The sequence below is a fragment of the Macaca mulatta genome, chromosome 8 (assembly GCF_049350105.2).
Source record: "Macaca mulatta isolate MMU2019108-1 chromosome 8, T2T-MMU8v2.0, whole genome shotgun sequence".
Classification (NCBI taxonomy): Eukaryota; Metazoa; Chordata; class Mammalia; order Primates; family Cercopithecidae; genus Macaca; species Macaca mulatta.
The window spans coordinates 90549799-90573180 of record NC_133413.1 but is presented as its reverse complement, the minus strand read 5'-3'; the positions used below and the strand labels follow the sequence as shown (position 1 = coordinate 90573180).

The 23382-nt window shown below is 37.8% G+C and overlaps 1 protein-coding gene across 8 annotated transcripts in view; it reads left to right on the top strand.

The window, feature by feature from the left end:
- The window catches only part of TPD52 (tumor protein D52), a 136585-nt gene extending 113261 nt beyond the window's left edge, over nt 1-23324 (top strand). For 3 of the 8 annotated variants that reach the window (XM_015145521.3, XM_077942514.1, XM_015145523.3), the window contains 6 exons: nt 6278-6426; nt 8106-8207; nt 9271-9297; nt 15480-15521; nt 17031-17079; nt 21389-23324. In XM_015145521.3, the coding sequence (XP_015001007.2) occupies nt 6278-6426; nt 8106-8207; nt 9271-9297; nt 15480-15521; nt 17031-17079; nt 21389-21508 (489 nt within the window). In that variant the 3' untranslated portion in view covers nt 21509-23324. The remainder of the gene's footprint in view (nt 1-6277; nt 6427-8105; nt 8208-9270; nt 9298-15479; nt 15522-17030; nt 17080-21388) is intronic. The other 5 variants (XM_015145522.3, XM_015145524.3, XM_077942515.1 and 2 more) reach the window with 3 other exon arrangements.
- Nucleotides 23325-23382: the final 58 nt, after the last annotated feature.

Below are 23382 nucleotides of genomic sequence, written 5' to 3'. Positions count from 1 at the left end.
GTTGGTCAGACCGGTCTCCAACTCCTCCCCTCAGGTGATCCGACCTCCTTGGCCTCCCAAAGTGCTGGGATTACCGGCATGAGCCACTGCCCCTGGCCGTCTTTTTCTTTTCTTTTTTTTCTTTTTTTTAACCCTTAATGCATTGTTGATCTTTTTAAAGAATGAACTTTTGCTTTTATTCATTCTCTCTATTGTTTTCTTTTGTCTGTTTTGTTTATCTTCACTCTAATATCTAATCTCTTCCTTATTATTCCCTTCCTTCTCTTAGTTTTGGGTGTAGCTTACTATTTTTTAAATTTTTCTCTAATTCCTTAAGGTGTAGAGTTAGGTTATTGAGTTTTTTTTTTTAAATGGAGGCATTTACAGCTATACATTTCTTACTGACAGTGCTTCAACTGCATCCCATAAGTTTTAATATGTTGTTTTTGTTTTCCTTCATTTCAAGGTGTTTTCGAATTTCCTTTGTGACTTCTTTTTTGGCCCATTGGTGGTTTAAAAGTGTGTGGTTTGATTTTTACATAGTTGTGAATTTTCTGGTTTTTCTTTTGTTTTTGATTTCCAGTTTCATGGTGGTGGTTGGAGAAGGTGCTTTGTATGACTTTAAGTTTATAGAGACTTGTTTTGTTGCCTAACATATACTCTGCCCTGGAGAATGTTCCATGTGCATTTGAGAAGAGTGTACTTTCTATTTTGGGGTGAGTTGTTCTGTACATGTATGTGTTAGGTCTAGTTGATGTATGGTATTGTTCAAGTCTATCTCTTTGATCTTCTGTCTGTTTGTACTACTCATTTTTTTTACCCAAAGTTTTATAAAGAGTGGGATAGAATGGATAAGGCAGATGGGTGATAAACTGTTTTGTTTTTTTTTTTTTTTTGGAGACAGAGTTTCACTTTGTTGTTGCCCAGGCTGGAGTGTGGTGGCGTGATCTTGGCTCACTGCAACCTCTGCCTCCCAGGCTCAAGTGATTCTCCTGCCTCAGCCTCCTGAGTAGCTGGGACTATAGGCACGTGCCACCATGCCCAGCTAATTTTTATATTTTTAGTAGAGATGGGGTTTTGTCATGTAGGCCAGGCTGGTCTCGAACTTCTGACCTTGGGCGATCCATCTGCCTTGGCCCCCCAAAGTGCTGGGATTACAGGCATGGGCTGCCATGCCTGGTGATATATTTTTATATTTGTAGAGGGCATCGGAATACAAATAACCTTTTCCCATTTAACTGATTTTTCAAAAACATTTTTATGCCAATATACTCTTCTGCAACCTCATTTTAAATTGCTTCATAGTCCATTTTGAATTTCTGCAAGCTCATTTTAAATTTATATTATTTATAAACATTTGGATTGTTCCCATTTTTTGCTATTATGAATAATAGTTTGAAGTAAATACCTTCATGTAAGCCTTTATGCACTTCTTTAATTAGTGCTTTAGGATAAAGTCCTGGAAGTAGCACTATGCCTGGGTCTAATGGTTTTTAAGAGTATATAGCAACATGGCCAAAATGCTATGCAGAATATTTCTTACAATGTTTTGAAAGAGCATTTTTTTTTTCCAAATCCTTGGCAGTTCTCAATATTGTTTTATTATCAACAAAATAAAAATAATAGTGATAGCACCTAATGCTATCCCACATGGGCTGTGTGGGAGGTGTTAAGCTGAGCTCTTTACATGCATTATTTCATTAATTATTACAACAGTCTTATGGGGCAGGTGTTATTATCATGATTGATGGAAGAGGAAACATAGTCTTTATTTAACAAACGAAGTTACCAGCTGTATGATTTGTAAATATTTTCTCCCATTCTGTGGATTTTCCTTTTCATTTTCTTTATAGTCCCCTTTAAAACATTTTTAAACTTAAATTTTTTATTAAAAAATTTTAGATTCAAGGGGTACATGTGCGGGTTTGTTACATGTTAATGCCTCATGATGTTGAGGTTTGGGCTTCTAATGATCCTGTTGCCCAAGTAGTGAACATAGTTTTTCAACTCTTTCCCCCAACTCTCCCTCTCCACCTCTGGAATCCCCAGTGTTTAGTGTTCACATCTTTGTGTCCGTGTGTACCCAATATTTAGCTACCCAATATTTAGCTCCCACTTATAAGTCAGAACATGTGGTATTTGGTTTTCCGTTTCTGTGTTAATCTGATTAGGAAGATGGCCTCTAGCTGTATCCATGTTGCAGCAAAGGACATGATTTTGTACTTTTTAGAAAGGGCTGCATAGTATTCCATGATGTATATGTACCACATTGGATAATGGGCACCTGGGTTGATTTCATGTCTTTGCCATTGTGAATAGTGATGCAATAAACATATGAGTGCAGGTGTCTTTTTGGTCGAACAATTTCTATACCCAGTAATGGGATTGCTGCCAGGGATCCCATTCCCAATGGGAATGGTAGCTCTGTATTAAGTTATTTGAGAAGTATCCAAATTGCGTTCCATAGTGGCTGAACTTTAGGACTGTTATGAATAATGCCGCTGTAAGCAATTGTATACAGCTTTTTGTATGGGTGTATTTTTTTTTTTATTGTTGTTTGTTTGTTTTTTGAGACAGAGTCTTGCTCTGCCAGGCTGGAGTGTATAGCGTGATCTCAGCTCACTGCAACCTCTGCCTCACGGGTTCAAGCGATTCTCCTGCATCAGCCTCCTGAGTAGCTGGGATTGTAGGTGCACCACCACCATGCCTGGCTAATTTTTGTGTTTTAGTAGTATGAGGTTTCACCATGTTAGCCAGGCTGGTCTAAAACCCCTGACCTCAAGTGATCTGTCCACCTTGGCCTCCGAAAGTGCTGGGATTACAGCTGTGAGCCATTGCACCCAGGCTGGATGTGTTTTCAATTCTCTTGGTTATGTATACCTAGGAGTGGAGTTGCTGGGTCATATGGTAGCTCTATGTTTAACTTTAACTTTTTGAGGAACTCTTAAACTGCGTTGCTGCCAAACTTCATTTTACATTCTCACCAGCTGTGTCTGAGGGTTCCAGTTTCTCCACATCCTTGCCAACATTTATTAATGTCTGTTTTTTTTTTTTTAATATAGCCATCCTAATGGGTATGAAGTGGTATCTCCTTGTGGTTTTGAGTTGCATTTCTCAAATTACTAATGAATGGTGTTAAGCATCTTTTCATGTGCTTATTGGTCATTTGTATGTCTTGGGAGAAATGTCTATTTAAGTCCTTTGCCCGTTTTCTAATTGGGTTGTCTTTTTATTGAGTTGTAAGTTTCTTTATATGTTGTGGATATTAGACTGTTATTAGATATGTAATTTGCCAATATTTTCCCCATTCTGTTGGTTGTCTTTTACTTTCACAATAGCGTCGTTTGAAGCACAACCTCTCGGCATTCTCCCTTTCCCAACCTCTAACACCCACAATGTTACTCTCTACTTAGATGGGTTCAAATTTTTTTCTTGGCTTCCACATGTGAGTAAGAACATGCAGTATTTATCTTTCTGTGCCTACTTTATTCTGCTTAACGTATTATTCTCTAGGCTCATCCATGTTGCTTCAAATGACAGAATTTCATTCTTTTTTATGGCAGAAGTGTATTCCATTGTGTATACCACATTTTCTTTATCCATTCACCTGTTGATGGACACTTGGATATTGTAAATAGTGCTGCAATAAACATGGGGGTGAAGGTATCCCCTTGATATACTGATTTCCTTTCCTTTGGATAAAATACCCAGTAGTGGGATTGCTGGATTATATGGTATTTCTATTTTTAGTTTTTCCGAGAAACCTCCATACTGTTTTTCATAGTGGCTGTACTAATTTATATTCCCACCAACAGTGTATAAGAGTTTCCTTTTCTCTGGATCCTTGCCAGCATCTGTTATTTTTTGGTTTTTTGATAACAGGCATAATAATAGGTGTGAGTTGATATCTCATTTTGATTTTGATTGGCATTTCCCTGATGATTAGTGATATTTTTAATATATTCGTTGGCCATTTATATGTCTCTTCTGAGAAATGTCTATTTAGATCCTTTGCCCACTTTTTGAATGGAATTGCTTGTTTGTTTTGCTGTTGAATTGAGTTCCTTATATATTTTGGATATTAGTCCCTTGTCAGATGAATAGTTTGCAAAAATTTTCTCCCATTCTACAGGTTATCTCTTCACTCTGTTGATGATTTCCTTTAACTTAGTCCCTTTTGTCTATTTTTGTTTTTGTTGCCTGTGTTTCTGAGGTCTTAGCTGTAAAATCTTTGTTTAGACCAATGCCCTGAAGTGTTTCTTCTATGTTTTCTTCTAGTAGTTCTATGGTTTTGGGTCCTTAGTCCATTTTGAGTTGATCTTTGCATATAGTGATAGACACATCAGACATTCTTAATCATGCTCTTTATGCTTTTAAGGTCACTCTATTTTACATGTATATGTTGAATTAAGAAATCGCAGCTGTGATGTGCTGGGCTAGGTGTGTTAGCAGCACAAGCTACCCAACAAAGGTGGGGAATATACTGTGTTGTGCATTGTTCAGAAAGATTTACAGTGGTTTGTCTTTGCAGCTTTCATTAGAGGAAGTGAATACCTCCGAGAAGGCTAAGGGGTAGGAAACTTACCATTTAAGTCTATTCTTAGAAGTGTCTGAAGATTTGGAGTTTGAAGTAGAGACAGAGGAATTGGGAAGCTTAAGAGAGTGTACATGATAATTCAGCCAGTAAACTGAGACGTGCATTCAGAAAACCTAGATAGAAATTCTGGTTCCTACATTATTTGTTTGATGACTTTGGGCAAATCATTTAATTTATTTAATTTTGAACCTTATTCTTTCCTCTTTTTTTTGTCCTTTTCTTCTCATATTCCACTTTGTCAATGTATATCTTAAAATGTGAGTTACAAAACTGGGTCCAGTACTTGTGACTCTGACAAGCACAGGGGATTATTTATTTGTTCTGAGGGACCTCCGTTCCAGTTAATCTTGTCTGAGAGTGATGTTGTAGGTTCTTCTTCTTCTTCTTTTTTTTTTTTTTCTTTCTTGGCAGCTGCATCACATTTGATTTATCCTTTTCTCCGTTGCACTAATTTTCTTTGTTTTGTGTTCTCTAAAGATTTAATCATCTATGAAAAGATTTGACTGACTCTATGTTATTTTTAAAGGGGCATGTTGTCTTTGAAATCACAGAAATACCATGCAGGTCAGGGCTGAGAGTATGGCTTTGCAACAAGCCAGGAGACGCATTTCTCTGAGGGTCTTGAATGTTAATGGATATACTTTAGGGACCTGGTTTTTCAATTTCCTGGGACCTAAAGTCTCTTCCACATGGTGTCTCTTTTTCTCTGAAATAGACTGTCTGCCCTTTTCCCTGTTTCTGAAATAGGGTCCACCCTTTTCTCTGTTTTCCTGGATTAGCCTGTTGTTCTATTCTGTCCACTTTTTCCTTTTCTTCATAGCTCCTGCTTACAGTTTTAGCTTCCTCAGTCATGTTTAAGCTTTCCATACCTTTCATAATCTCACTGTGGCCTACCTATTACCTCAAGGCTTCTTCAAGTCTTTTCAGCTTCTACTCATAATGTCATCTTACTTCTCAAACTAGATTCCTGAGTGAGAGCGATTGAATAGTTGAGCACCTCTTTTCACACCGGGCTCATCCACTGGCTCTTGATGGGTGGCTCTCAGTGGCTCAGGGCCCACCTCTAACCACCTAGCCAAGTCTGGGCAGTCAGCATTAAGGGGTTCACATGAAACCACCGCAGGGCTCTCAAGAGGAGGCAGTTTGGTTTATTATGGCCATGACTTTGCCAGACACGGAGACTGAGTATATGTATCCAGTATATATACTCATCAAATATGCAAGGAGGTTGGATTTGGGTTTGGCTTGGTTGTGTGTGTTTTGGTAGGGGATGGAGATTATTTTGATTTAGTATACAAATACAAGTTTTGTAGGCATTCAAATAGAAATGTCTAGGCTGGAAAGGCAGACCCACAGGTCGGGAGAGTGGATGTTAGAGTACTTTATAAAGTATTACGTGTGTAGAAATTTGAGTCCTAAACCTACATGAGATAGCTGAGTAAGGAAGTATAGGGAGAGAGGAGAAGGCCCAAAACAACTTAAGATGGGATTATAAAGAGCTCCCATGGAGGAGGAGAGAGAAGCTCTACAGGAGAGATCAGCAAGTAACCAGTTTACTCAACAACATTATACATTGTTTTTAGAAAGATAAATGGTTCAAAAAATGTTTAATGACTGGAATTTTTGATATAGTTCTGTGCTAATAATCTTAACTTACTGAACGACTTTTGCTATATTCCTACCCTAACCCCTTCCTCATAGGTAGAAGAAGAAATCCAGACTCTGTCTCAAGTGTTAGCAGCAAAAGAGAAGCATCTAGCAGAGATCAAGCGGAAACTTGGAATCAATTCTCTACAGGAACTAAAACAGAACATTGCCAAAGGGTGGCAAGACGTGACAGCAACATCTGCGTATGTTCCCTTGATCGTACACTGTCCTTGGGAATGTAAAGGACACTGTCGTGCCTTTTGTCTGGGGAGGGGAAGAAAAAGAGGATGAGGATGCTTCAGCAGCTTTTCTTTGGACGACATGGCACACTTTTTTTTTTCTGATTTTCAAGTGTACCTGCCTTTTTTGTAACTTAGATTTTCCAGACCATTTATTCTAAGGAACAGAAAGAAAGCTAGCCAGTTGGAGAAATAAAATTCAAGTCCCATAAGTGTTATGTATTGACTTGTCACAAATATGTGCATTGTGTCCTTTAGTCCTCAGAATAACCCAGTAAGAATGGGTGGTGAGATAACCCTGGATAAGGAAACAGGCTCAGACAAATTAAGTTTTTAGGTCACAAACCTCTCAAAGTATGGAGTGGGGATTCAAACTCAGGTCGGGAGCCAGTCTTTATTATTATTATTAATTTATTTTTTTTACCTTGCTCTGTATGTATCGTAAGATTCTCAGGTCATAGTCTCAGATATATGCTCTTGGCAGAGGTCAATCCCTTAAGCTTTTTGTCTTTTTGACCACACATACGATGATATAGCATTATCATAATGCAGTTTTGTTTCCTGGCACAAGGAGGAGCAAGCTTCTAGCAGCAGAATCCGAACTGCTCTGTCTTCTGTATTGAGAGCCATCTGCAGAGCTGGTGAGCGTAGAAGTTGTTTTACAGTTTAACTCTCAGAAGTGAGGCCAACTGTATTTAACATGACAGTACTTGAGTCCCCAATCTTTTGGTCCATTTTCTACCCATCTAAGTTGGCAGTGGGAAAACATACAGGAAACTTTTTTTTTGACAGTTATTACCATAAACCATGTTTTTTATTGGTATTTGATCTTGACAGGGTAAGTAAAAATGCCTGAGCATTCTTTCCCATAATGTGGGAATTGTTTTGGTAGGTATGATATTATTTTATTTGTTTTTTGTTGTTGTTGTCGTCATTTTTTTGTTTTCACTTTTCCCTTCTCTAATCTCCAGGTAGCTGGGAAGGAGGTGGCAAATTTTGCCTTTGTGTGATAGCAGATACCAAACTAGAATAATTTGAAGCATTGCATATTTTACATACTTTGTTGAAAGTCCACTAAGTCCTTATTTGGCAGCTCTAAAGACATGCAAAATTTTTTTAAAAGTATGCCCATAAAATGTATTTGGATAATAAAATACAAATGGGTCCTACTTATGCCAACTACTAATTGCTTCCGGCCCTTTTTTAGGAAATCAAGTTGACAAAGGCATCTGAGGAATTTGATTTCATTTTTGTTTTGTTTAGATTATGTGGAATAATCCAAAATTTGTTTAGATTTTGGAAAAGAACAAGAGGTGTGAGTTCTTTCAGGCCCTTGCTTATTTTCATCTTTGTTTTATGATTATTTTTAGCCCTTACCTTGACTTCTTTGGCCCTGCCTTTATAGGCCTCTGTCTTTCTGGCTGGACTAGGGCACTGCAGAAGATTGTGCCTGAGCTTAGGGTTGAACATACGAAGATGCGGTGATGCTGCCCTGCTGGTTATGAAGGATTTTAGAAGTTCTGAAAAATGTTTTCTCTTTTTGAGAGTTCTCCAGCAGGTGGTGACCACTGCACTTGAAACAATTGATGCTAGAAAAGATCAGCTGACCCTTCTTTGCTCTGTGTGTTTATAATTTAATATAGTTACAAGAAGACATCTGAAACCTTGTCCCAGGCTGGACAGAAGGCCTCAGCTGCTTTTTCGTCTGTTGGCTCAGTCATCACCAAAAAGCTGGAAGACGTAAAGTATGTCCTTGTTTTTCCTTGCTCATTAAGTAGCTGACGCAAATTAAAATGTTATTGTTGTTGCATCTGTTTCCTGACCTTGGCTGTAGTTGATGCTAGCTACTCCTGTTAGAGTGAGGGAGGGCACTCCTTCAAACCCGTACCTGGAAGGCTCACCTAAGGTCTTCTAGGCCTAGCATTCTGACATCAGATCATCATCTGATGATCATTTAAGGTTGTTGAAAAGTTCTGGTTGTGAACTTCTGTGTCTTTTTAGTTCTTCATGATCATGCAGGGTAAGTATGTCTTTGGTTGCAAATTTGTGATTGTGGGCAGAGCCTGGTGTGTTACTAGGGATGACAACAGGAGCATTGAAGTGCACGCTTCGATTCAAACTTGGCTTCACGTTCTGTATGTGACATTTTATACCATGGTGTGATTACAACATGCTCATTTGTGCACTGATTTATTCTAACCAGTAAGCTGTAACTACGTTCATGCTTAGGCCAAAATCTTGATTTTGAGTTGTTGCTTTTTTTTTTTTTTGCATTTGTACTTTAGATTAGTCTGCAGAGTTTTCCTTGCCATTTTGATAAAACCACTTCACAGTGCTTTTGTGTCCCCCCTTCACTCATGTGGATTAGGATAGTGATGAAAATGACAAATGTGGTTTAAGTCAGCTGTGCTTCTGTTGGCATGCAAGATTTGTGTTTTTAAAAAAATGCTCAGATTGCATGGCTTTGTGTTTTGCATTTGTGGGGAAAGTGGATCTTACAACCAGAATTTCTTGGTTGAATAGGTTTGGTCAATTTATGTGTTATACTTTATATAAAATAACTAAATTCCTCTCTCATTATATTTGGACTGTCGTCGTCTAAGCATAATGTAATAAATACAGCTTTCTTGAATTCTCTTGACAATTATGTATATATCTATTAGGTGTTCATTTTCTCTATGCTGACTGAATTGTGTAGCAGTTTAGAGCCCAGGGAAAACATTATACATTTTAAAACTTAGGTTATTTAATTGTTTTAGATTTATCAGAACTTCTTTCTTTTTTAATGCTTACTCTGGCTTCTTACAGATTGCAAGCCTTTTCACATTCCTTTAGGTAAGGAGAGTTTGAACCGTCACTGCAGTCTAGCAGTTGTATAAGAAAAGTGTGCTGAGATTAGATTACTATGCTGTGTTGGATGATCGTGTTTGTCCAGTACATAATTTTCTTGCATTTGGAGTATCTTTTTCTCTAGTGCATTCCTAATTTCAAGGGAGGGTTTCTTGTATACCATGAGTAATTGATAAATTAAAAGAAGTATTTGACACTGTGGTTCAACGGATATGGAAATGATTTTGACATTTCTTTTTTACTTTTTTCTTTGGTAAAAAGAAGCAGCTTTACCGTGGCATGCAAAATCCCTCCCTTTTAATGTCTGACTTTGTTTGTTTTTGATGCTTTTGTTTCTTTGGTACTTTTGTAAGGATGTTGGAATTCTTCACCTGGGTTTCATTATGCAATTGTAATAGACTGCATATGTACTGCCTCCTGATGTTAGTCTTCCATCTTCTATTGGTTACTCTACTTTTTTTTTTTTTATTGTGGTAAAATATACATAAGGTAAAATCTACCATTACTCTGTACTTTTTAATACTTGTTTTACTAGCTTATAGTTTTTACGATTTTATTATTTCTTTACACTTGTTATATTCTCTATGTACACAAGGCAACTTCATGGTTTGAATAAGGAAAAGGTATATTAAGCTAAAAAAAGCACATTAAAAAGATGTTAGCTCAAACCATGCCTTATAGAAAGAGACTTTGTGATGTTGAGCAAACCTCTGTCTTTCCCAGGCAGACTCTATGATTATCTAATCAGTTGTTGGAGGAATCTAAGGTGGAGGAAAGTCTTTAGAGTGTAAGCAGGAAGGATAATATAGTAGTCTTCATCTCTGTTCCTATTGATGCAGATTATTTTCTTAAGCAGTCACTCATGGTAGTCTAGCTACTTGCCTTTTTAAGTAAGCAAACAGGTACTTATAGCTTCTGTCTCGGTGACACTTAGCCCTGGAAGTCAGAGTAGATTATAGGGATATATAAACTCTAAATGTTGAACTATTTAAAGCTAAAATTATGCTAAAAAAATCAAGTAACCAATGATAGGTGATTGTGTATCGTTGGCATTCAGTTAAAAAGTGCTCTAAGTAACTGAATACATCACCCATTCTGCTGACATTAGAGTGTCTACTGTGGACAGGTCCCATGGGCATAACGGTAAAGAAGACATGGCTTTTATTAGAATCAAGCTTAAAATCTTAGAGTGGAGTAGGGGAAAAGTGGGGACTTGGGATAAGTTAAGAATGGAAGAGCCTCATCAGTACTGGTTATAAAATGTTAGGTGTGATGCAAACATCAATATAAGATATAAAAGTAAGGGCCATTGAGGACGATGTTTCTTCAGTACATACCACTAGACTTTTCTATACCTTTAAAGAATACCTTTCTATACCTTAAAGCCATACCTAGATATGGCTCAGTGTGTGCTGTCTTATTAATTCATCAGCAACAAATTATGTTTTGCAACTCTTTTCTAGCTCACTTTACAGTCACTTTGTCCATTTTATTTTAAAAATATTGAGATTATGCTGTACCATTTTCAGTCTTGTTTTTAATAAATATTAAGTTTTTATGAATATTTAATTGCCCATCAGCATGTGGGGGTTAAAGTAAGGCTTTTGATTAAAATGAGAGAAATGAGATTATCTTTTGAAAGTTAAACTTTGTAATTCTTACAAATCAAAGGCTAGGTAAAGGCATTTAAAAAAATAATTCCAAGGCCAAGAAGTGATTGTGTTCTGATTTAATGTGTTCACATACATAAAAAAAACCTACATCTTTTAGATTATGTGAGTCACAGAGGCAAATATTGGCCACATTCCCTCAAGAACTATCCAAGGAAAGAGAGCTTAGGCTGTAGATTTTGAGTGTTACAATCCCAGCAGTAAGTCCTTTTCTCCCACGGAGATGGATGCAGTAGGCTCCTTTTGCTAAGTGCTATGAAATAGTTGATTAATCCTTAATCCCACTCACTGTTTGTTTTAGGTCCATTTTACCTGGCAAACTTATGCCAGTGATTTTACTCCCTAATGTAATTATGGATATAGAAGGAGAAAATGCACCAGTTTTGCCAACCTGAATGTATTAGACTCAGCAACAGTTTTTATTTTACATAGTTGATAAATCAGCACTTGGGATTTAGATATTTGCCTTATGCCTTGGTTGGGGGGAGGCAGATATATAAGGAAACAGAGAGAGCGAGCTGCTTTTGATGTCCTGAGAATGAGGGGCGGTGGTGGTAGCGAGGCCAAGGAGGATGTGGTCATGAGTGCTGTCCTGGGAGGCCCTCTTGGGCAGCCTGCTTTTCCCTCAGGTGGTATGATTATATTTCCCCTCCCATTTGCATATTTTCTATGCCTATATGAAAGTATTGACTCATGCCATTACATTTTGAGGGAAGCTTTAAAAGAACCTTCTCATTTCAGTCAGTGCCAGGGTTAAACATAAAATTTTGGTGTTATTAAAACTATACTGTAATATTCAGTAGACACATTTGTCTAATATTTTTGGTATATTGAAGAGGAAGTGCTAATTAATTTTGCCTTTATTTCCAAAGAAAATTTCTCCTTTTTAAATGTGTGTTTCTTCATGTACCCCTGTAGATATTTATTTGTTTTGGGCTCATTAAAGTCTTGCTAGACAATTCCCTTTTGCTGAAAATTTCCACCACTTAATGGGAAGAGAAATGATCTCTTTCCTTGTGTCAGAAAAAGAATGTCTTTTGATTAGAATTTGAAACACTTTAATGAACTTTTCTGTGTTTCATGCTCATATTCCCAATTTTAGTTATCAAAATTGTTTATTCATTTATTCATTCATTCTTTCACTCAGAAGTGTTTATTGAGTGCTAACTATGTGCCAGGCATTGCTGTAGACTATAGGGGTGGAGCTGAAAACCAAAATAATGCTGAAATTTGAAAGCTTGAAGGTGATATGCTTATATTTCCCCTCCTGTTTGCATATTTTCTATGCATATGTGAAAGTATAATATACAGTAGATGTTAATTCGTGTTTCAATTAAAGTCACGTGTTATAATAACAATTAACATTTATAAGCCCAGTAAGACAATAGTACCTCAGAAGTAGGTGCTATTGTTGTTTTGATATTTTAGATGAGGAAACTGAGCCATAGAGAGATTAAGGACTTCCCCAAGGTTGCCCAGCAGGTGTAAGTGGCTGATCACCAGGACTGGAACCAAGCATGGCTAGTCCCGGAGCCTGCACTGTCCTCCTGGGCCTTCCCAGAGTAATGGTGGTTTAAGACAATGCCCCTCTGGGCACTGTCCAGCACTTTGAACAATAGCCGCTGTGACCACAACATCAAGAGATTGTGTGAGGGCAAAGTGGAATAATATTACATCGATAGCTGTGAAAAGCATACGTGGTACATAGTAAGCATTCCAACGTGTTAGCCATTAATTCTTCCTTCTCCTCCTTCCTGTGCTGCGACTTCCTTCCTTCTCCTTCCTCTGCCCCCTCCCCTGTTATTAGTATTAAGGATGAAAGGATCTGATAACTGTTAGAAACAAGGAATTTAAAAAAAAAATCAATTCAGCTGTTTTTTAAACAATGACTTTTCAAATAGAGTAAATGCAGTATGAGATTGAAGAGTACTTACTGAGAATCAGATTATCCTGATTTTTTTTTCAGTGTTTTGAGGAGCCCAGGTTTGCATTCCTAGTTTGATTACAGATTAATGTATTTGAGGGTTACAAATAAGACAGAACATTTTTAATAAAATGTGCCTTATAGATGGTAACTGATTCTTACAACCTATCTATTAGAGATGATTCTGGTCCTGCAGCAACAGGACATTTTGCTTTTGAAGGTTTCCATATTACATTTAAGCTTGAATGAAACTGAAAATGATGAGCAAGTTGAAGCTTTGTGTAACTTGCCATAGAGAAGCCAGAAATGAAAGAACAGCCACCCTATAGTTACATTACGACTAGTTATTAACAAAATTGAATTTCATCTAACTGTGGGTTATGGGGAGGATCCAGCAACCAGATGGAATTGAAGTTGATGTGTGCTCCTTTTCTTCCTACTAAAATAGCTACTGTAAAAGCAGAGAGACCTTGTCTTTGACTCTATTAACTGATTTTATTCTGTATATTTATCTTCAAGGTGATATAATGCATACAGAAAAGTGCTCAATACCAAATTCACTTTAGTGATTTTTTTCACAAAATAAACACTTAGTCTAACCACTTCCTTGCCTTTCCTGATATATTACCACTGAAACATATTTAGTAGGTATGTGCTGGGTAAAGTGGTATAGAGCCCGACCGATCCACTGCTGGAGGAAGTGATATTTTACATGGGTTCTTAGGGACAGTGACTAGAATTAGCTGTGAAATTCTGAAATGTGCACTTATCCACCTGTTTCCTCATTTTGTTGATACTATTAAATTCAATGTGTGGGTCCCCTGGACAAGGAATTTATCACGTATTTGGCCATTACTCACCTTCTTTTTCAGCGATTTCTGCCAAGATGAATGTCCTAATGAAGAGTTTTGATTATTAGGAACAGAAAGCTGTGTAACTTTTAGCTTACCTAAAAAGAAGAATGTGTTGCACAAATACAAAGTTTTTTTTTGTAATTCAAGAAGAGAAAAGGAAGCAAGGCCAGGCTCCACCCAAACCAGCTCCATCAACTGGGAAATTGAAATAGCTTCTATTATAGAAACCAAGAAACCTGTTCCTCTCCTGCCCTGCTGGATTCCCTGCATGATCACCTCTCCTGACCTCATTTGCTCTCCCTCTCTCTGTGCTTGTATTCAATTCTTTCTTTGGGAACTGGTTTCCTCTGCGTTCTGTCAGCTTTCACCTGGTCCCGCCAGATCTTCAACATCTAAGTGTCCAGAAGCTTAGTGTCCTAATTACAATATGCCAGGATAAGAGTCTTAATTGTCTTCACTCCTTCATTTTTCATACATTCCAAACAGTTTATAGGCCACTGGGAGGTTAGCGGTGGTGGGTGGTGCTTCACTGATCCACTTATCATATCAGTTATGGTAGAAGGTGGTTTGTGGCAATGTGACTATTCCAGGCAGCTTCAGCAGAAGGGTCTGAGGAAGAACAGGTGGTACTTAGAGTTCTGGTGTTGTAAATTTAGAGACTGGGACCAACAGTCTTTGATAGATTCAGGTAGGAAATTTATCAAATTCCTCCCAGAATAGATTATTATAGTCTTATACCGTAGGTATTGACCACCATTGTAGGATAGAGAGAATGCTGAGTTACATGTATCTTTTCCTGTTATGTAAGACATTGAGTACAGAGATGCTTAAATATTTCATTGATAATCTTGATTACACTGATTCCCAGCATATTTGACATATATCCATATATCACAATCATTCTCCATGTTATCAGATATTAATGCAAAGTTAGATTTGAGGAGCTACATTGAAGACATATTATCATTTGTAACAAATGAGTCTTTAAGAAAAGGAAATCATAAGCACACAAAATATTTAAATATAACTGAGAATTAATACCTTGAACCTACACACTTTACCCAAAGGAAAGTTTATTTACCAAAGTCATGCCGGTGGTCAAACTACTATAAGCATAGTAACAATATTAGCAGAATACAGTCATTTTACGAGCCTAGGAATGAAGGCACTCTCATCTCGTGAGGTGGTCTCTATGGGAGATGGCTAAGAGTTGATAACCTTGAACCTGAGTGGTCAGTGAACTGCATTGTCCTTGAGTGGGCAGTTACCCCTTGACTTACTAGGGGTCCTTCCCTGTCCTTGCTTGTATGTATATATGTGTGTATGTGTGTGTGTGTGTGCATGCTTCATTTTTGAGGGGAGGCGATAAACATTGAATTAGAAGACCCAAGTTCTATTCTTGATTCTGCTGTGACCTAGGGTAACTCATTTAACTCCTATATGCCTTACAGCTCTAAGTGAAAGCACTTTAGTTTTCAAAGTGCTATAAAATGCAAGGTGGTATTGTTAGCTCTAGTAACTCCTGGGAATTAATTGGCTCCTGAATAAAAGTAAATTTTGTTGGAATAATTTTGATCCCCTCCACCTCAAAAAGTAGGTAATTCTTCATGGCGCCAAAAGAATAAAGCTCCTGGGAAGCTAAGTTTTGTCAGCTTTTAATAATGTTGAAGCACCACTATACTAACCTTATTTCTATCTCTTTTTAATGCTGCCTCTTAGTATACGTTCCATTCAGCATTCAATTAGCATGCCTGCTATGAGGTAAAGTATATTTTTATGAAATGTAGTTGGTCTTATGCTTTATTTTTCTTTAATTAGATGTTTAACTTGAACTGTTCTGAATCAGGGAACTAGAATTCCCCTTGAAACAAGCTGTGTGTTTAACACTCTATCAGTTTTCAGCTACACGTCCTCTAATGTTGGGATGGGTGCAAGAGATCCGTTAAATGTTTTGATTTTGTTTTTTAAAAGTTATTTCTATTTTATTTTGTAAAACCTTTGTTTCCTGTCTGAAATCTGTTTACTTCACCAAGTGAGCACTGCTTGTTAACAAACCTTCTCTTGTCCTGCCACCTCCGTCTGCATTTGCTTTACTTACACTCTCCTTTTCTACATCCTTCCCATTTTCACTTCCCTTGTCCCACTGTGACATTTGAAGCCAACTATGATTTAATTCTAGTATCTGCTCTCATTAGCACTTGCAAGTGATATTACCTCACCTAACCTCTCTAGAGAGGTAGAGGATTTTTAACAATCTGTGCTTGGCTTAAACTTCAGTGTCCATCAAAATCACTTGGAATGCTTGTGAAACCCCTGCTTGCTGGGCCCCACCTCTAGAGCCTCTGATCCTGTAGAGTTGGGGTGGGACCTGAAAATTGGCATTGTGCATGACTTCCCGATAGCTGCAGCAGCAGCTGGTCTGGGGCCCACACTTTGAGAGCTGTTGGCTTAACTGTCCTGCCATCACCACCGTGGGAAGGAAGAAACCCCTTTTCCCTTCTTTGCATTTTTCATCTTGGTAGTAGGAAGGATATTCAAGGTCAGTTGGATAGGATAACAGCATTGGAAACCCTCTGTCCAAAGCGCCTTTGTGAGAGACAAAGGCGCTGTGATCCTCCTTAATTAATATGGATAGATGTGAATGTAACATGGATGAATGAATGTCCTGTGGGCTCAGTGTGCTCTCCTCATCCTTTGGGACAGCGTTGTGAAGTAGGCAAAGCCGTTTCTATGCTTCTCCCCCTTTTTGGTCCCTGCTTTCCCTGTCTATTATGCTGCTCCCTGATACTGAACCTCATAAGCTTGTCCCACTTGGGTGATGTGTGTTCATGTAGAAATTCTGCCAGGGAAGATGTGAATCAAAATGGGGATTTTAGAGCATAGTACCTTAACCAAAATTAAACGGATCTAATGGTGGCATTTTCTTGTACCATGACAAGTTGGTTGGGGAAGTGACAGAATTGCTATTTTACCTGGCTTCGTTCCCTCTCCTCACACACGTACTTGACCATATCTATATTACTTATGTCTGAGACTGGCCCTATTCATGGAATTAAATGCATACTCTCAAAAAGATGAGATCAGAAATCGAGAATCTTACATTATAAATACTTGTATGTACCTGCACATATATGATACAGTTAATTGTATCTGTTCTTTTGCCGATAAGGAAAAATGTTGAAGAGGAATATAATCAATGGTATTTTCAAACTAGTTGGATTTTTTTTTCAGTATTTGTATTTACTATTTGTTTTTCTTTTCTCTCCATAGAAACTCCCCAACTTTTAAATCATTTGAAGAAAAGGTCGAAAACTTAAAGGCAAGTAGAGAGATGAACAGGGTCTTTTTGATACATTACCTGGTGTCTTAATTAACTTTGGTGCGGGAAAATCATTGACATTAATATTTCTTTCTAAAAATATCTAAAGAATGTAAAGAACTTTACTCCTTATGTTACTAGTGGACATTTAAGGTGTTATGTACTCAGTATCTTTTTAGTGCATGCTGTAGCATGGCAGCATGCCACTACTGAAAGGAAATGGACAATTTACAACGCAATGGCACGTTAGAAATTTGTGCTGCTTTTTGCTTTATTCATTTCAAGTACCTTTGTAGGTGGACAAAATTTAATATAACTTTCTTGTCAACAATTAACAAGAATATAGGAAGCACAAGAAAGAAAACAAAAAATTGGTCCTACCACTCAGACAGTGATATATGTATGTACTGTTACGCTGTTATGCTTTAAAAAAAGAAGTAGCCATACATCATAATCATTTTCCTGTATCAGTTAGTATTCTCTTTCAATGTTATGTGCAATGGCTGCTTGTATATTACTTTTTTTTTTTGAGAGGGAGTCTCGCTCTGTTACCCAGGCTGGAGTGCAGTGGCGTGATCTCGGCTCACTGCAACCTCCACCACCTGGGTTCAAGCGATTTTCCTGCCTCAGCCTCCTGAGTAGCTGGGACCACAGGCGCCGGCCGCCACACCAGGCTAATTTTTTGTATTTTTAGTAGAGACGGGGTTTCACTGTGTTAGCCAGGATGGTCTCGATCTCCTGACATTGTGATCCACCCACCTCGGCCTCCCAAAGTGCTGGAATTACAGGCGTGAGCCACCGTGCCTGGCCTATATTACCTTATAATGGATATTATTTGTTCAGTCCTCAGTTGTTGGACATTTTTATTATTATAATGATGCCATGACGATCATTTATAATTTACTGTTTTTATTTTTTGATTTCTTTGATTTCAGTGGAGGTGAACATTTGCCTATAATAATGAGCTTTATTGATTTGTAAATTATATTATCTTTGAGATTATATTCAAAGCTATGAAATCATCAACTCTTAGGATCACAAGCAACCTCAAAAGTTGTCTAGTTCCCATCTACTCCTCGACCCTCTCTACAGAGTTTGTATAAAACCCATATTTTCATTACTTCCTAACTCTGATAATTATACGGAATATATTTTAAGGATTAAAACTAGTATCTTAAGTGTTTTTATATCAGTCAGTTTAAAAACTAATATTCATTTAGTCTTTGAGAACTTTGAGTCATGAAAGGCATCTTTAAAAGCAGGGTACATTTATTGAAATAAAACACTCTACAGTCATCTGGATCTTTTTTTAAATTTTTTTATTGTACTTTAAGTTCTGGGATATATGTGCAGAATGTGCAGGTTTGATACATAGGTATACACATGCCATGGTGGTTTGCTGCACCCATCAACCCATCATCTACATTAGGTATTTCTCCTAATGCTATCACCCCCCTACCACCCCACCCCCTCAGATCGTTTTTTTCTTGTACATACAAACATTAGTACACACCTTTTCTGTTTGTATGCAGACATATGAATGTTTTTTCAGAAGAGGAGTTAACACTGTACACCCACAGTCCTACAACTTATTCATTCAGCCCTCACTAGCAGGATGCTTTGTGAGCCATAAATGCAGGGACCTGTTCTTTTTGGTCACTGATACTTCTCAAAGGCTTAGAACAGTTCTTGGCATGTCGCTCAATATGCATCTGATGAGTAAAAATATATGTAAGAGTCATTCTTCTATGTCATTTCAAGAGACCTGCTTTATTTTTCTTAGTGCCAAATCATATATTTGAAAGCAAACTGTAGTTGCAGGAAGTCAAGGATTACTAAAAATCAGTTCTCGATATTGTTAGGACTGTTATAGCCTCTCCTTGAAATCTGCCCCAAGTGTTAATTTTTGAAATGGCAAATTTGAAAACCAGGAATCTTATGTGTTTTTGACATTGGACATGAGGAGAAACTTCCAGGTCATTCACTATATACTCTCCTGAATATATTTAGATTCTATAAATTGTAATGAAATCTGCTTTAAAATATGACTAGGCACCATTCAGATTAAAAAATGTAATTTAAAAACATACAGTGTGTTGGCTGGACGCAGTGGCTCACACCTGTAATTCCAGCACTTTGTGAGGCCAAGGCAGGCAGATCACTTGAGTCCAGGAATTTGAGACCAGCCTGGGAAACATGGCAAAACCCTGTCTCTGCCAAAAACGATAGAAAAATTAGCTGATGTGGTGGCATACACCTGTAGTCCCACCTACTTGGGAGGCTGAGGTAGGAAGATCATTTGAGCCTGGGAGGCAGAGGTTGCAGTGAGCTGTCATTATGCCACTACACTCCAGCCTGGGTGACAGAGCCAGACCCTGTCTCAAAAAAAAAAAAAAAAGCATAGTGTATTAAACAGATATCCTAAGTATCCCAAGGAAGCTATAAAATTATATGCTGGGGATATACTTTTGTTAAATTACATTTATATTTAATTAAACATGAGGTCCATTTAGATTTTGGGCTGATTCATTCATCTGTGATTACTGAGCATTTGCCATGTGCCAGGCAATGAGTATTAGGCACCAGAGTTACCACAGTGAGCAAGAGAGACATGGACTCCTTCTGCAAGATGTCTAGACAATTAAATGGCCAATGAAACTAAAGTGAGGTAAGGGTTCTGACATGAAAAGTTGAGGGTGCGATGAGGACAAATAGCAGAAAGTTCACCTGGCTTGGTGGAAGGGAAGGTCAGAGAAGACCTCTTAGAGGGTTCAGTAATGTAAATAGAGGATTTTAGGTTGAAGGGAATGTTTGAAGTTTGGGAGCCCTTTTGAGGACCACCAAGAACTTCACTGTGCTGTAGGATATCGAGCAGGAGGTGAAGCTAGAGAGATGGATAGGCCACATTGCAGAGTTTGAACTTGGGGCAATGGGAAGCCATTGAAGGGTTTTAAACAACCCAAGTGGTGCATTCTTCTGTGAATGTTAGAAAGATCACTGGCTGCCCTGCACATCAAAGGGGAGAACAATTGGAGACAGGCAGATTAGTTGGAAGGATGGAGTTGTACTTCAAGCCAAAGATGATGGAGAGTGGAGAGTGAACTAAGTTAGTGCAGTGGGACCAAGTCTAGAGCTATTTAGAAGTGAGAAATGACAGGAAAAAAAAAAGATTGATTGGATGTAGACCAAGTTGGATAAGAATCAAGGACAACTCCAGGTGTCAGGCTGGGGCAGCTAGGTAGGTGCTACTGCAATATAAAGTCTTAAAAAAGAATAGAGAAGGGGCTAGTTGTCGGGGGAAGGAGTTCAGTTTTAGACATGTTAAACTGCAAGGAGATTTGATGAACACACATTATTCACATTTCCCAAACAATTTTGGATGGCAGACCAAAAAGAATGAGAGTGAAAATAAGGGGTCTCTGACCACTCAATTAAGATTGAGCTAAGAGCAAGGTCAAGTTCAAACCCACTATGAGCTTCTTGCATCCATGGTTACGGACTGTTGTCTTAATGTTAGCTGTCCTATTGGACAGTGTAACAGTGAGAGAGCATATACAGATTAGCATTGAAAAGGATGAAGTGACGTGTAAGGGTTTTGAAAAAGTATTATACAAATGCAAGGCAGATATATTGAAATAAATGCTTATTGGCAAAATTTCAGGCCAGATAGATTGTAGTAGTGCTTCACAAACTATAGTGTGCACATGAACGACTCAGGGATCTTGTTCAAGTGTTGATTTCAATTCTGTAGCTAGAGTTGGGTGGGGTAGAAAGGGTATCTGAGACCCTGCATTTCTAATAAGCTCCGAGGTAATGTTGACTCTGTGGTCTTTGAACCACACTTTAAGTAGTAAAGAGTTAGAAAGCTTATACTGTAATTGAGAAAAAGAAAATAAATATTTCTTTCCCATGTTGTATTCAATATTTCTTGACTGAGTGTAGCTAGGTGAGCAATTCGGTGCAATACAAAATGTTACGCAAGTGTAAAGACAGGTCACTAGGTACTTTAGAATAGTAGGCCTTACAAAGTTCTCTAGACATACTTCCCCGTGAAGAACAAGGAGCAGGGGGAAAAGAGGAGGGGTAGAGTTTACCAATCTGAATATTTCAGCAAGGGAGAATGCATGAGTTTTACTATAAAACCACACTGAACATTACAACAATACTAAATTCCATACATATATAATAATCACTGAGCTATAAGGTTTCTGATGTATTTGTTCTTGAAAGTAAATTAGAGTTACTTTATGCAGAATCAGCTAGTTTTATGTTTCATAATGTCTTTCCCTTTTTTGAACTTTTTTTAAAGTCTAAAGTAGGGGGAACCAAGCCTGCTGGTGGTGATTTTGGAGAAGTCTTGAATTCGGCTGCAAATGCTAGTGCCACCACCACGGAGCCTCTTCCAGAACAGACACAGGAGAGCCTGTGAGATTCCTACCTTTGTTCTGCTACCCACTGCCAGATGCTGCAAGCGAGGTCCAAGCACATCTTGTCAACATGCATTGCCATGAATTTCTACCAGATGTGCTTTTATTTAGCTTTACATATTCCTTTGACCAAATAGTTTGTGGGTTAAACAAATGAAAATATCTTCAACTCTATTCCTGGGAAACACCCTTTAGTGTACATTTATGTTCCTTTATTTAGGAAACACTGTTATAAAAACACCTATAGTACCTGGGGACATTCACTAGAATGATCTAAGAAGCTACAGATTGTCATAGTTGTTTTCCTACTTTACAAAATTGCTCCAGATCTGGAATGCCAGTTTGACCTTTGTCTTTATTTCCTTTTTTTCCCCCTCTCTGAATCTCTGTATATTTGATTCTTAACTAAAATTGTTCTCTTAAATAATCTGAATCCTGGTAATTAAAAGTTTGGGTATATTTTCTTTACCTCCAAGGGAAGAACTACCAGCTACAAAAAATATTTTGGAATAAGCACTGTTTTGGTATAAGGTACATATTTTGGTTGAAGACACCAGACTGAAGTAAACAGCTGTGCATCCAATTTATTATAGTTTTGTAAGTAACAATATGTAATCAAACTTCCAGGTGACTTGAGTGGAACCTCCTACATCCTTATTTATCACCATTTATGACAGTAAACATTTCAGTGTATTGTTTATTATACCACTTATATCAACTTATTTTTCACCAGGTTAAAATTTTAATTTCTACAAAATAGCCGGGCGCGGTGGCTCAAGCCTGTAATCCCAGCACTTTGGGAGGCCGAGACGGGTGGATCACGAGGTCAGGAGATCGAGACCATCCTGGCTAACATGGTGAAACCCCGTCTCTACTAAAAAATACAAAAAACTAGCCGGGCGATGTGGCGGACGCCTGTAGTCCCAGCTACTCGGGAGGCTGAGGCAGGAGAATGGCGTGAACCCGGGAGGCGAAGCTTGCAGTGAGCTGAGATCCGGCCACTGCACTCCAGCCTGGGCGACAGAGTGAGACTCCGTCTCCAAAAAAAAAAAAAAAAAAAAAAAATCTACAAAATAACATTCTGAATCAAGCATACTGTATGATCAGTAGGCTGAACTATGAACACTGTCATCAATGTTCAGTTCAAAAGCCTGAAAGTTTAGATCTAGAAGCTTGTGAAAATGATAATATCAATCACATTAGGGGAACCATTGTTGTCTTCATTTAATCCATTTAGCACTATTTAAAATAAGCACACCAAGTTATATGACTAATATAACTTGAAAATTTTTTATACTGAGGGGTTGGTGATAACTCTTGAGGATGTAATGCATTAATAAAAATCAACTCATCATTTTCTACTTGTTTTCAATGTGTTGGAAATTGTAAAATGATACTGTAGAACCTGTCCCCTAATTTGAAAACTGAGTGTCAGGGCTGAGTGAACCAAAGTCTCTAGACATATTTGCATAAAGGCCAAGGTATTCTAATAACTACTTACTGAACACTACCACCTTTTCCTTATACTGTATATGTTTATGGCCTACAATGTTGTATTTGTTATTTATTAAGTTGTGATTGTTTTATTGTTTATGTTAATTGCCAAGCTTGGAGCGATCTAAAGCATTTTTTAAAAGCATGGCTAGATTTACTTCAGTATAAATTATCTTATGAAAACCAAATTTTAAAAGCCACAAGTGTTGTTATAAAATAACATGCTGCCATTCTTGATTGCTAGAGCTTTTGTTAGTACTTTGGATGCAATTAAAACTATGTGCTATCACATGTGAAAAGCTTAATAAATTCTGTCTATCAGTAGTATAGGTCTCAATATTTATTATGAGACCAGTGGTCTGGAAACAGCTTGTTATATTAC